The sequence below is a fragment of the Saccopteryx leptura genome, chromosome 9, assembly GCF_036850995.1.
Source record: "Saccopteryx leptura isolate mSacLep1 chromosome 9, mSacLep1_pri_phased_curated, whole genome shotgun sequence".
Lineage (NCBI taxonomy): Eukaryota > Metazoa > Chordata > Mammalia > Chiroptera > Emballonuridae > Saccopteryx > Saccopteryx leptura.
The window spans coordinates 90,371,750-90,386,727 of NC_089511.1; the positions used below are offsets into that span (position 1 = coordinate 90,371,750).

The 14,978-nt window shown below is 48.4% G+C and overlaps 1 protein-coding gene across 8 annotated transcripts in view; it reads right to left on the reverse strand.

Moving 5' to 3' along the window:
• ARHGAP22 (Rho GTPase activating protein 22) overlaps positions 1-14,978 on the reverse strand; it is a 215,139-nt gene that overhangs the window by 60,052 nt on the left and 140,109 nt on the right. For 2 of the 8 annotated variants that reach the window (XM_066349407.1, XM_066349406.1), the window contains exon 2: positions 11,976-12,133. The exons of the other annotated variants lie outside the window; for them this stretch is intronic. In XM_066349407.1, the coding sequence (XP_066205504.1) occupies positions 11,976-12,039 (64 nt within the window). In that variant the 5' untranslated portion in view covers positions 12,040-12,133. The remainder of the gene's footprint in view (positions 1-11,975; positions 12,134-14,978) is intronic. 8 annotated transcript variants of the gene reach the window in all.

A 14,978-nucleotide genomic window follows, 5' to 3' on the forward strand; every position in this document is an offset into this window, starting at 1 on the left:
TCCAGTGGAAGCCCTCCTGCATCCATCAGCTGCTCTCATTCAGTTGCAAATACGCACCAAGGACATTTTACTCAAGCCAGGTTTTGAACGGCAGGACAAAATGCTCTTGTCTGCCCCAACATCCCCCCGTAAAGGCTAATGGCTTCCATGGACTTGGCCCTGGACCGTAAAGGCCCCGCATTTGAGATGGGCGGCCTTGTTGGCATCGTAGGGAAAGGGGCTAGAGGTGGACCTCCAGTTAATTCTTTGGGCAACCAGTACCTGGCCACCTAAGGTAGAAGTGTATTATCCCTTGATAATACACTGGGGGGACAGCATTATGAAGGACACCTTTGTAATTTCTTTATGGCAATAATGAGTTCTCCTATTTTACTACACATACAACCAGCAGATCCTGGTGTATTGGTGTAAAGCCAGTAGCCATGACCACCATTGCAGCCGCCTGGCCCATGCAGGTTCACATTTGATTCGGACAGACGGTAATGAAACAACGGAGCCAAGAACTGGTGGGCCGTTACATTTAATCCTAGCTTGCACCGGCGGGCAAGAAATACACACAATGGGAAAACACTTCCCTTTCCATTCAGGGCTCCCAAAGCCACTGACTCATCCAAGTATTCTTTGAATCAAAGGTTTCTACCTCACCAGCCTTATTCACCTCTGTTCCCCATCTCCTTCTCCCTGCACAAACTGCACAAACTGGCTTCTCCCTCAGCACTCTGCCATCTTGGCTGCCTCTCTTCTGTAATGCTAATCTCAGGAACCTAGCAAGAGAACCCCCAGTCTGCCCCATTTTATAGTGTAGAAATCAAAACCTTTAAGCCAATATACAAACAAGGAAGTCTCTGATAAAAAGTCACTTATCTGAGGCATAAATGAGATTCCTCATAAGAGTTCACCACCCCACATCATGCAACAGTCAAGGGTGTGGGGAAAAGCTTAGTGTTGAGAAGATTTTAGGATTAAAAGGGTGAGAAAGGTTTAGTCTTAAAACTAAGCCTTAGGCTATAAGGACACTACCTGTTTACAGCCTGTCCCCAACTCTCAATGAAAACTATAAGCGAGCAAACACATACATCATATTTGCAAAGTCATTTGACCCACAATTGGCCAATAAGTTTTGGTATGCCAGCTCAGGGTGGCCTCTAATACCAGCTACTGTGCTGTCTGCAGACAAAATCCTGGCCATAGGGAAAAGATTTGCCTCTCCTGGTCCCGCTGACAGCTCTCTCATTTCATTCATTGTAAGGTATTTTTCACCGCCGAGAAGGAAGGAAGGGGCCAGAGCCACGAAGTGTGGAATAGTAAAAGGCTTTACTGAGTACAGAGCATGCATCCCGCCCAGCAAGGTTCCCTGGCCCTGAAGAAAGAAAGATGGAGGAGATGGAGGCCAGGGAAGTCGTAAGGATTAATCCGCATGGGAGATATTTAAAGGGTCCCTCTAGGGAATTCGAGCTAATATGACGTGGTGAAATCTCACTGGCTGGCAGATGGTCGCTTTTTTCCAAGGGTTCCTGGGAAGTTTCTTTTGGGCCACTTGGTTGTGGGTGGTCCTAGCCAAAGTTCACGGGTCTGGGTTCCCCACGTGACCATCCCCCATTATCCACCGACCTTACACCCATAGCTTATGATTTGGTAATTCCATTGCTGTAGTTTGTACTGTTTCTGTTTATGCAATGACTTCACTCCTCACACAGTGACTGACCATCGTTGAAGAAACCTGTGGTGTAGCTTGTAAAGCGAGCAAAGGGGTGGAATGTTGGTCAAATAAGTTTCTCACTGGGGGCTAGGCAAGGTCAGGTACAGTGGTCTGTGAGGTTGCGGTTGCCTTCCTGATTGGGAGGGGCCATTGTCTTGCTAGTGTTTACTGGAAGGGAGATTCTGCCCCCCCCCCCCCGCCACCAGAGGGGTAGGAGGATTTCTTTTTTTTCTCTCCTCCCTGATCCCTGGCCCTCCATGGGAAATGCAGGTTTTTCTCGTGGCTTTTCATGTGGCTTGCATGTCTTTGTGAGACACCAATAAACAGAATGGCCCACCATCCTCCGACTCTGCCATTTCTTTACCGTCTGCCCGAATTCAATGAGAACCTGCATGTGAATGGCCACAATAGCAGTAGGGGCCCCTGGCCATACATGTATGTTGGTCAAATAAGTTTGTAAAAATGATATATATGTTTTCTCGCTTATACTTTGCATGGAGTGTGGGGGACAGGCTGTAAGCAGGCAGGTTCATTATAGCCTAAGGTTTAATTTTAAGACTAAGCCTTTCCCACCCTTTTAATACTAAGATCTTTTCAAAACTAAGCTTTTCCCCACACCCTTGACTGTTGCATGATGTGGGGTGGTGCAGTCTTATGAGGAATCCCATTTATGCCTCAGATAAGTGCCTCTGTATCAGAGACTTCCTTGTTTGTATATTGGATTAAAGGTTTTGTTTGTTTTTGTTTTTTTACAGAGACAGAGAGAGAGTCAGAGAGAGGGATAGATAGGGACAGATAGGAACAGAGAGATATGAGAGGCATCAGTCATCAGTGTTTCGTTGCTACACCGTAGTTGTTCATTGATTGCTTTCTCATATGTGCCTTGACTAGGGGCCTTCAGCAGACCGAGTAACCCCTTGCTCAAGCCAGTGATCTTGGGTCCAAGCTGGTGAGTTTTGCTCAAACCAGATGAGCAAGCGCTCAAGCTAGCGACCTCAGGGTCTCAAACTTGGGTCTTCCGCATCCCAGTCTGATGCTCTATCCACTGCGCAACCGCCTGGTCAGGTTGGATTAAAGGTTTTGATTTCTACACTTTAAAAGAGAGCAGAGAAAGGCCACGTGGAGGAGAGGAGAAGAAGCAGCCAAGAAGGTAGAGTGCTGAAGGAGAAGCCAGTTTGTGCAGAGAGAAGGAGATGGGGAACAGAAGTGAATAAGGCTGGTGAGATAGGAACCCTTAATTCTAGGAAACTCAGATAAGTCAGTGGCTTTGGGAGCCCTGAATGGAAAGGGAAGTGTTTTCCCACTGTGTGTATTTCTTGCCCACCGGGTGCAAGCTAGGATTAAAGCTACTGGCCCACCAGTTCTTAGCTCCTGTTGGGCAGGTAAAATATATTATGCTCACTTTGTTAAAAATGGCGCTGCCCACGTGAGGCCGTCGCCCAGGTGATATTAACGTGTGTTGATAGCCTGGGGCTTGGTTTTGGGATTAAGCCTTTCCCACCCTTTTTGATGTGGGGTGGTACAATCCAATCATGCCTCAGAGAAGTGACTTTGTATTAGAGACTTCCCTATTTTGTATATTGGATTAGAGGTTGTGAAGCTACAATATAAAATGGGGGCAGAACGAGAGCTTGCTCTCTTGGTTCCTGGGATGATTAGCATGAGAGAGCAGAGGGAGCAGAGCAGAGAGCAGAAAGAGGCCATGTGGCCAGGAGAAGCAGCCAAGATGGCAGAGTGCTGAGTGAGATGTCAGTTTGTGTAGAGTTTGTGTAGAGAGAAGGAAGGAGATGGGGAACTGAGGAGAATAAGGCTGGTGAGCTAGAAACCTTTGATTCTAGGAAACTCGGATAAGTCAGTGGCTTTGTGAGTACTGAATGTGAGTGGGTTTTGGAGCCCAGCGTGTGTTTTTACTTGCCCGCCGGGTGCAAGCTAGAATTAAAGAAAATGGCCTAACAGTTTTTGGCTCCATTGTTTCTTTACCGACTGTCCGAATCCAATGCGAACCTGCATGGGCCGGGCTGCTGTGATGGTGGCCCTGGCCACGGATACTGGCTTTACAGCTCCGTTGTTTCATTACCATCTGTCTGAATCCAATGGGAACCTGCATGTGAATGGCCATCATGGCGGCTCCTGGCCTTACAGTGTATCATTTTAAATGCTGGTGGTGTTTCCTCGCATCTCCCTCCCAAATTATGCCCACCTTGAGCTCAAGCCCAGCTGTGGAAAAAGCAGGAATGCAAGAGTCCCTGCCTGACTCTCTTCTCCTGGCTGCTGGCTGCCGGTGCCCAGCCCCTCCCCCAGGCTAAAATTATGGGGGAAGGCAGGGCTGATCATTATCCAGTCAGATTCTTATTGACACCAGGAAGAACAGCCGGCCCAGGGCTTACATCTTCATTTCTCCTTCTGTCAGGGGGAAGTTCTTAGTTGCCCCCAGGTGGCTGGCTACTGCCCCCCAGGACAGGTGCCCTAAAGGATAGCTCTTAATCCTAACTCCAGCCTCTGCCAGGCACCGAGCTGGAAACTGGAGGCAGGAAAATGAAACAGAGGAGCCCGAGCACTCAGGGAGCCAAGGGTGAGGGGTCAGCTAAAGACAGAAAGCACTCCAAGAAGCCAGATTAGCAACAACAAAGACATGGGCTCCCCACTGCCGAGTTGGGAGGATGCAGACAGAGAAGCGGTCCCTGCCAGTCTGCTTTTCATTGTGGAGATAAAGGTAACTCTAAACCCAGTTCTGCATCACAAAACCTCCGCCACACCGGAACAACTCTTCCTGCTGGGGAAGGAGGGGACCCAGCCAGTCTCCTAGTTCCCCCAGAAGCCTGGAGGGTGGGGGGAAAGGGAACTCCTAGGATAACCAATTTTGATTTCTGCCTCCCCTAGAGGCAAGTTAGGCCTCTCCCCCAGGTCTGGGTGGAGAGTGGGGTGGTCTGGAGAGCAGCAGAAAGGTGGCAGGCTGCAAGTAGAGCCAGAGGCCTGTAAGTTCGCTTGCTGAAGAGCAGGGCAGAGTGCACGGACTGGGGGTGGGGGTGGGAGTGGGGTGAGGGAGGGAGGACTTAGCAAATGTCAGAGGAGTACCTGGGGCCGAGGGAGTCCACGCCCACGTCCTAGCCTGCATGTTCACCTCACCTCGCCAGCTGCTTTCTGCCTCCTCTAGCCAGTCATGTGGACATTTGTAGAGCTACAAAAACTATGCTGGGCACGAAAGAAATTTCTTTATTTCGATATGGACACCATGGATTGCTAACTGATGCTCTGTTCCTCTTTGTATAGGTCCTGTTATGGTCCAGCCAAAGGTGGGGCCATCTCCAGCAGCTGTGTGGGAACTGAGGGCTTTAAGTAAAGATCTCCCACACTCTTTTTTACCCAAATTTTTCAGGTTCTTTAAAAAAATATATTTTTATAAGCTGCCACTTCCTGGAGGCCAGGTATAAACAACCAATAAAGTCTTGCTAGTGCCAGAAGGGAAGTATATTTCACTGGTAACCAGTACCACTCCCTAGCACAGCTCCAGGAGGCAACCACTCACACTGTAGACTAAGTGACTGACAGACACCCTTCTCTCAAAGCAGCCAAGGGAATGAACCCCTTCTTTCTGGAGTTATAAGGCATGGTGGCCTATCTGTTCTCACGTTAAGCCTCAAGACAACCTTGACAAAAATCCTATCTTCCCATTTTCTATACAGGAAACCTGTCCAAGAACCACCACTCAGCCAGAGGGCCAGAGCTGAGATTATGCACCTTATAAATCTGACATTCAGTGTTTTTCCCCTCAGTAGACCTGGCAGGTCTGGGGAGCAAAACCCTAACTCCTCCCGCCTCTCAGGACCTCTGCTCCTTCACTCCCACCTGCAAGATGGACCTTGGAAAATACCTTATTCACTAGGGTCTTCATCAGCTTAGCCCTACTTGTTTGAAATGTTGTAAAGCCAATAGCCACGGCCACCAATGCAGCCGCCTAGCCTGTGCAGGTTCGATTTGATTCGGACAGACAGTAATGAAACAACGAAGCCAAGAACTGGTGAGCCAGTAGCTTTAATCCTAGCTTGCACCTAGTGGGCAAGTAATACACACAGTGGGAAAACACTTCCCTTTCTGTTCAGGGTTCCCAAAGCCACTGACTTATCCGAGTTTCCTAGAATCAAAGGTTTCTACCTCACCAGCCTTATTCACCTCTGTTCCCCATCTCCTTCTCTCTGCACAAACTCTGCACAAACTAGCTTTTCCTTCAGCACTCCACCATCTTGGCTGCTTCTCTCCTCAACATGGCCCTTCTCTGCTCTCCTCCAGCATGGGCTCTTCTGCTTCATTTTATAGTGTAGAAATCAAAACCTTTAATCCAATATACAAACAAGGAAGTCTCTGATACAAAGTCACTTATCTGAGGCATAATGGGATTCCTCATGAGAGTGCACCACCCCACATCATGCAACAGTCAAGCGTGTGGGGAAAAGCTTAGTCTTAAAACTAAGCCTTAGGCTATAAGGACCCTGCCTGCTTACAGCCTGTCCCCCACACCTGATGCAAACTATAAGCGAGCAAACATATATATCATATTTACAAACTTATTTGACCAGCAAATGTCTACTCACACAGCCAGTAAAACCACCAGACACAGAGTGACTGCCTGCCTGTCCCTCCATATGTAGGTGTAAGGCCAGTGGTCATGGCCACCATCACAGCCGCCTGACTCTTGCAGGTTCGCATTTGATCCGGATAGACGGTAATGAAATTGTGGAGCCAAAAACTGGTGGTCCATTTTCCTTTATTCTGACTCACACCCAGCAAGCAAGTAAAAACACACAGCGGGAAACATTTACCTTTCCATTCAGGCTCCCAAAGCCACTGACTCATCCAAGTTTCCTAGAATCAAAGGTTCTCACTTCTTTGCCTCCATTTTGGCTGCCTCCTCTCCCCCACATGGCCTCTCTGTCCCCCTGGAACAACGTGATCTCTCCAAAATGGCCTCCTAGCTCTTCCTTTTAAAACTTTTTGGCACGAAGGCCTTCCCCAAACACATATTAGCATAACCAAGCCCCTTCCCAAGCAGGAAGGCAATCAGCCGCCCCACATGGGCAGCAGCCATCTTTAACAGAGTGAGCAAAATATATCTATCAGCCTGACAGTAGGACATTACAGAAACATCTTGTTTATCCAGAAATCACTCATCTGACAATCCTATCAGCCATCTAGAGTCTGGGGAACAAATGAAGCAATGAATGAGAAGCCAAAACAGGCTTCAAAACACTGAGAGCCAAGTAACTGGCCCTCAAGGACCTTACTTGTTTTACACACATTTCTAACATGATGTCTCCCTGTCTCTATGGTACCCACCCAGTGGATTAGAACAGGTAAGTTAAGAAAAGATTGAGAGAGCTAACACAGCATCAGGAAGCGACAGATGATGGCAAGAGAAGACACAGAAATTCAGAATTCAGAAAAGATTAGCCTTTTGGACAAAAGGTGAACAGTATCAACGAAATCAACTGTTCAAATATGCACAACATGAAAGTCCATCTCCCTCCCGCCCTCCTCCAGGGCTGTGCACACCAGACTCTCCCCTTGGAGCAGCTCCTCTGACCATCTTCTCACATCTCCTTCCAGGACAGCTACCTGCGCATGTGTGGCTGTGCAGAGGCCACCGGGAGGACCAGCAGTCTGTTCCCATCTGCAGGGAGCTCACAGCCCCAACCAGGGATGGGGTCAAGCCCTAGAAACTGTAAGATCTCCCGTTTGATTCACTTAAAGACAGGATGCCACCAATAGTGGTTGTTACACTAGCTCCTCCTCCTCACAGTAATCTGCAGACTGAGCCTGGTGGAGCTCATCTTAATGATAGGGAAACCAAGACACAGAAATGCCAAGACCCGCCTGAAGTCCTGGAGCCAGTGAGTGACATGGGCCTCCTCCTCTCAGAGGGTCTGTTTCCCAGGGCCACACTGCCTACCGCCAGTATGGTGAGACTCCAGTTCAATGCCAGGGCTCCAGCACTGAGGCAGGTGTCGTTCCTCATATGGTGGTGCTTCAGGAGCCCCAAACCAGCCATGGGGTGGCTGCCTGGCCCGCACCCCAGATTTGCACTGCCAGGAACAGCCCTCATCAAAGGTCTCACATTTTGTGCTGCAGTTGTATATAATGACTCCACCACTGGTCAGCAATTGGCCCAGTAACCTTCATGACCAGCCATTACCAGGGACATGCCTGTCAGGGACCTGAAGTGTAAAATCTCACCATGAGGTTCTGGACATCAGTCCCAGCCTGGCTAATGTAGCTGCTCAGCAAGGAGACTCTGTATCTTGGCGGCACCTTTGCAGGTGGTGAGGGCTGGGGTCCTGCCAGACCTACCGGACACAAAGCAAGGCCTGCTGCAGGCTCGAGGCCTCGGCCATGGGCCAAGGACAGCTGAGCTGCCTCCTTTTGTTCTTTTTTTTTTTTTTTTTTTTTTTTTTTGTATTTTTCTGAAGTTGGAAACGGGGAGGCAGTCAGACTCCCACATGCGCCCGACGTCGGGATCCACCCGGCATGCCCACCAGGGGGCAATGCTCGGCCCATCTGGGGCGTTGCTCTGTTGAAACCAGAGCCTTTCTAGCGCCTGAGGCAGAGGCCATGGAGCCATCCTCAGCGCTCGGGCCAATGGAGCCTCAGCTGCAGGAGGGAAAAAGAGAGACAGAGAGGAGGGAGAGGGGGAGGGGTGGAGAAGCAGATGGGCGCCTCTCCTGTGTGCCCTGGCCAGGAATCAAACCTGGGACTTCTGCGCGCCAGGCCGACGCTCTACCACTGAGCCAACCGGCCAGGGCTGAGCTGCCTCCTTTTGGAGGGACGTCTGATTTCTCTATGCAACACATGGTTAGGCCCTAATGATAGAAGACACAAATTGGGAAACCAGCAAACACTTTGAATGTCTGGGCACACCGCCTGGGGCTCCAAACCATACCATATCATGCCAGGGACACAGGAAGGTCTTGCCAGAGCATCATGGCCCAGTTGGCAGGGCAGCTCTGTGAGGAATCACTGCCCAGAACACAGCACTCCAAATACCCAATTCCCAGTGCCTCCCAGGTACCACAAAACTCAAGGCTAATGGTGACACCTATCCTGAAAAGGCATGGTGTGTACCACTGAGCTGAGGACGAGAAATGCACGTGGCAAGGTCCCTGATGGCACAAAGCCCCTGAAAATGGGGAAACGAGGGTGCTAAGAGTTTTTGATTCCAGAAGAGAAAAGCTTTATCCTCCAGGGTCCTCCCCCCTGACCAATCATCTGATGGATCAACTGATTCCATCCAACCTTCACTGAGCAAGCCCATGTGTGGCCTTGAGAACAGGCTGAGAGTGGAAGGCTGGAGACCGGGGCCTACTGGGGTCAACCGACTGCAAGAAGGGTCCCATCTCGCCCGCAGACAGCCGAATGCTTTTTAGGCCAGCCTGGGGGACTCGGTCCACACTGGACGCTACAGAGCCTCACTGGAGAACATCCCCCACCCCCAATGAGAGTGCGCCAGCACTCCGCCCAGGAGGCAGAAGAGGCTTCCACAGCAGAGACCAGAAGTGGATGCTGGACACAGCAGAGCTTTGTTCCAACTTCCGCTATAAATTGTCATGCAGACGCTCTGTGAATGACACTGTTGTGGTATTTTAAGAAGATTCTACAAATAGCACAAACTCAGAATGGGCCTCAGAGCCCGCTCATGAATGTGCAGTGCCGAGGGTGGCCAGCCTGGGAGCTGCGGCCAGGACAGTGAGGCCTCCCAGGGCAGGATGCTGGGTGACCTGGGCCTTTTCCGGGGCTCCATGGCCTCATCTCCCCAGACTCACCCCACCCCCTGGCCCCTAAGCTTCACTGAGAAGGAGCCGCTCCCCAGCCTCTCTGAATAAAGGGAGGGGTCCGGGGCACCCTTTCCACATCTGCTACTCCTAGATTTTCAGGGATTTCCAAGCTCTGCTGACATCTTGTGGGTCACAGAGGAGGGGGGTACAGGAAGGATGTCCTTAGGTTTTCACCAGAAATCACTTTATTAGGTAGCCAGGGAAACTTCAAAGCCCCCGCTGCCAAGGACTAGTAATTGGAATCTTTCCATGAGCATTCTTCCTTGAGACCTGAATGACAGCTGAGGGGAGAGAACAAGATCCCGGACTTTGGAGTCATTCAGAGCTGGGTTCAAACTTAGTTTCATTGGGGTGGGGGGCATCTGGGTGGCCTGGGCCTCAGATCTCAGAGCCTCAACACCTTCATCTCTAAAACCAACATTATCGGACCCCCCTGGCAGGGAAGGTTGAGAAATCTGAAACACAGCACGTGCTGTGCTTGGCACAGTGAGCATTCGGCAAAAGCCAACCTCATCATTTACGGGACGGGTGAGTGCAGTCCATGCATAAAGTGTTCCTAAGCCAAGGCTAAAAAAACTGGAGGACATGAAGGGAACCTCTTTGAACCCTGTGTATAAACAGGGGCATCAGGATTGTGGAGTCAAGGCAAATGAGCAAGGCAGGACAATAGAGAGGGCCATGGCCTGTGACAAAATAGAGGGAATTAAGTCTGAGCCCAATATGTCCCTTCCAGGACTTGGAAAATGTTGAGACAACAGGGAAAGGATCACTTTGTTGGAGCACATTCAGAGTAGGACTACGTCCCAGGGGCTGACTATGCCCACCCAGCACTCCAAGGTGGCACAGAAGAGCCATCAGCTCCCTTCCCCAAACCTCATCCTTGCCTCGAATGACCCCGAATGTCCTGCTCCTTCCTCCACTCAATGCTCTGGAGTAAGGAAGGTGAGACGCCCATTCCGTAAGTACCCCAGCACAGCTCTGTGCACAGAACTTGCCCTCCGTTCCTGTGAACGGACTAAACCAGAACAAAGTATGGCAGTCTTGTTCAGAATCAAAAGGATCCCAGACTCAAGGGTCCATGGATGAACAACTCTCAGCTGTGACAAACTCTTTGGCCTTAGGCAAGTCACCTCCTCTTTTGGGGGGTCTTTTATAAAACCTCACTTGGGAAATGAGAAGGTGGGGCCAGGTGATCTCTGAGGGTCTCTCAGCTTACCCCTCTGGGCCTGTATGTTATAAGTACCGACAGTTTGCTCACTAGCAAGATAAAATTCAAAGTTTGAGTGGTGGATGTTCTCTGGAACCTACCCCTGAGAGACCTTCCTTGGAAAAGAGCATGTCTGTTCCCCAAATTGGACAGTAGCCTGTTTGCATGCAGGTGACCCTGGACACGGCTTCTGGGGCCTCTCTAAGGTAGAGAAGGTGGTAGCGTCTCCCAGAGGGCCGCAGTAGCTCCAGCTGTCCTGGGGATGATAGTGCTGGTGGACACTCATCCTATGCTGGTCCTCTTCCTCCACGCCCTCGCTACAGCCAGCACCTGGTGAGGCAGGGTTCTCACAGCCACGCGGAGGCCCAGAGCCCGTGCACCCACAGGGACACAGCCAGTCAAAGTGGGAATGTCACTTTGAAATGAAGGTGGCCTGACTCCAGTGCCGGTCATGCTGTCCTTGCACTCTGCACCCCCAGTCTACAAGAGGCTCACCCTCAGGCCAGATGAGCTGTGTGCTCTTGGAAAGAGACAGGCCTCTCACCATCTGACTCTCCTCATCAGGACACTGAAGAAGTGGACATGACTTAACCTTAAAGATCTCCCCTTGCTCCCAAGATCAGGGGCTCTCTGCCTCCAGAAGTTTCTGCAGCAGACTGGGTGGTGTTCACAGAGACTAGCACCAATCAGAACAGAAGTGGACCATAAACCCACGCAAAGCTTCTGGCCCTAGATAGTGAAGATGCTGAGGGTCTCCAGGAAGGCTGGAGGGCAGGTGCACAGGGCCTCACACCAGCTCCTGACCCGAGCCTCATGCTCTGCACTTGCAGAGACAGTCTTACAGAGGGCAGCAGTCTTTGTGAAAAAGGGCACATCTGAGTTACAAAAGATGGAACTGAACTCACGGCAGTGGCTGTTCCTGCACAGCCCTGGTGGGTCAAAGTGAAAGCCAAGTTACTAAACACTCACTCCCCAAGGCTGGCTTCTGGGCCTCCGTGTGGGGAGCGGCAAGCAGGGGCTGAAGCACAGCAGTCCCCCCGCCCCTCGCCTGGGGTCTGTGTGAGTCTGAGCAGGCTCAGGGCAAGCTGGTGACAGGGTAGCTCCCAGCTCCAGGGACAGGCAGCAGCCCCCGGCCCAAGAAGAACTCTGACTGGATGGGGTGGGCAGGTCCTGTTGTGACTAACCCTCCAAGAGGAACTGGGCCTGACTAAAGCCACAAAGGAGAAGCTGCTGGTTTGTGACTGACCTTTGACTCTTTCCAAATTGGGTGTCGGCTTGGGAGTGCCCAGGCCTTTTGTTACAGGTTTCATTAGTAAAGGGCATCACTGATGTACGTTTCACTCTCACTTCAGGGTTTGCCACTGCCAGCTGTCAGAGTAAACACCTGGCTTTGTGCCGTGCAGTCTGAAATAAAAGGAGCACAGAGTGCATGTTAGCAGGGTGGACGCGGGGCCAGACAGCCTGAATCGAAGCCTCAGCTCCAAGCGGCCTGGGGCAGGAAATGCCACTGAGAGTTTCCTCATCTCTAAAATGAGACCAACAATAAAATCCACTGGAAGCTTATTGTGTGGATTAAATAAATTCCTATATAGAAAGTGCTTAGCACAGGGTTTGGCACATAGTGAGTGCTATATGTGTAGAAAGTTCTTTTATTGCAACAAAACGACACTGGCCTCATGATTTTATAGAGTTTAACCTACGTCTCAAGCCAATTATAACTATTTCCATTATTGGGCGTGTGTGTGTGTGACAATTTAATTCTTCCATTGTGATCCTGGTGAAGTTGCTGGTGTCCCAATGTCCAGATGAAGCCAACCCTCTTTGGCTCAGAGAAGTAACATGTCCTGAGGCTACACAGACAATATGGGATAGAGCCAGAATTCAGAACAAGATCTGCCCAACTCTCAGCCATCGTGGACTCCCAACACTTCACACTGCTAGGGTGAGACTCAGCCCTCAGGCACCTAAACTAACATTCAAGTCACCACTCAGCATCTAGGTGAGATTTAGGTAAAAAGGACAGGCCAGGGGAGAAGATCTAATTACCTGCTCACATACCTTAGTATGTATTAGCATCTCAGAAAGTCCCCAGAGCTACAATGGTATCTGTCTTACCACTCCCTGAAAAAGCCCTATATACAGAGCATTGTCATTATTGACCCTGACTCACTCTGTGGAAAAGCCCTGCTCCAGGGTATTTGTTGAAAACCATCAGTGGTAATTCTCTGACATTACAGTTGCCTAAAGGTATGATACTAATTGGAGCAAACACAAGTTGGCTAAAGGGAAAATCTGGCAAATGAGAAATCTACTTGGGGCTCTGAAAAACTCTGATATGTTTCTGGAACTTGACAAGGCCATATACATGTATAGAGCTGTGCCCATTAGCGGGGAAGATCTGAGAAGTCCCCCATTTCTCACCTCTGGCTGATTTTGACTCCCTGAACAAGCAAGAAGTGAAGACTGAGGCAGAGTCATAAACCACTTAAGCACTGAAGGTGTGCCTCAACACACACTCACACACACAAACACACACACTCAGCAAAGGGTAAAAGGCTTACTGGTTCAAGGCATTTAATTATATCTCTGACAAATCAGTAGCTAATCGCTAAATTAATTAAAAATAGACTTCAGTCTGTGGCTGCAAACCTCAGATTTTACAGATTTAGTCCAGGAAGGTCGCTAAATGGCTACGACTACAACACCTGCAGAGAAAAGGGTAGATTGTTTGCAGAGTTGCCATATTGTATTTTCTACAACAGCATTTTTCAGCCACCAGTCTGTGAACTGGCATCAGTCCACCAGAAATTTTGTCCCATTACACAAAAGAGTTAACCACTCTGATGTTGTATTAAGATTATAGTTGAAAAACACTGATCCACTTTTTGACAAAAGATTACAAGACACAAAGAAACAAGAAAGACACAAAGAAAATATATGGTCCATATACCAAAAAGAAGCAGTCAATAGAAACTATCTTGATCCAGATGTTAGACTTACTAGACAAAGACTTCAAATAGGGTATTATAAAGGTGGCCAAAGACTAAAGAAAACCATGTCTAAAAAATTAAAGGTAAACACAACAATAATATCTCAACAAATAGATAATATCATGAAAGGGATAGAAATTATAAAAAAGAAAAAATAGACAATTCTAAAGTTTAAAAAGTATAATATCTGAGGTGAAAACCCACTATAGAAACTCACTAGCATATTTAAACTGGCAAAAGAAAGAATTAGTAAACTTAAAGATAGGTCAAAAAAAAAAAAAAAAAAAGATAGGTCAACTGAGATTATCCAATCTGAGGAGCAAAAGGAAGAAGAAAAATGAATGAAGTCTCAGAGACTAGTGAGCCACCACCAAGTGTACCAACATACACATCATTGAATTCCTACACAAGTAGAGAGAAGAACAGAAAGAATATCTGAAGAAATATTGTTGAAAACTTCTCAAATCCAAGAATCTCAATGAACTTCAAGTATAATGAACTCAAAGAGATTCAAACCTAGACATATTATAGTAAATTTTACAAGGACAAAACAATCTTAAAAGAAGCAAAAGAAAAATGAGTAATCACATACAAGGCATTATCAATAAAATTAATGGTTGACTTTCATCAGAAACCATGGGCGTTAGAAGGAAGTGAGATGACATTTTCAAAATGCTGCAGGGGAAGGGGGGGAGGAAACTATCAACCAAGAATTTTATATCCAGGAAAACCATCCTTCAAAAACAAAGAGGTAATTAAGGCATTCCCAGATAAACTAAGAGAAAGTATTAAGGCCTGACCTGTGATGGTGCAGTGGATAGAGCATTGACCTGGAATGCTGAAGTTGCCAGTTTAAATCACCAGGCTTGCCCAGTCAAGGCACATACAAGAAGCAACTACTATGAGTTGATGCTTCCCATTCTTCTCCATTTCTCCACCTTCCTCTCTCTCTCCTCTCTGTAAAAATCAATAAATAAGATCTTTTTTAAAAATTAAAAGAGAGAGAGAGAAAGAGACCATTCAACTCTCCATCCTAGTAGACATGTACTAAAAAAATCTAAAGGGAGTCCTTTAGGTAAAATGAAAGGACATTAGATAGTCACTCAAATCCACATAAAAATTTCTTTATAGAAAACCAATAAAGGTGACTATATAGTTAAATATAAAAGACAACATAAATGTATTTTTTAGGGCCCTGACTGGATAGCTCAGTTGGTTTGTGCATGTTCCTGATACGTGAAGGTTGTGGGTTCAATCCC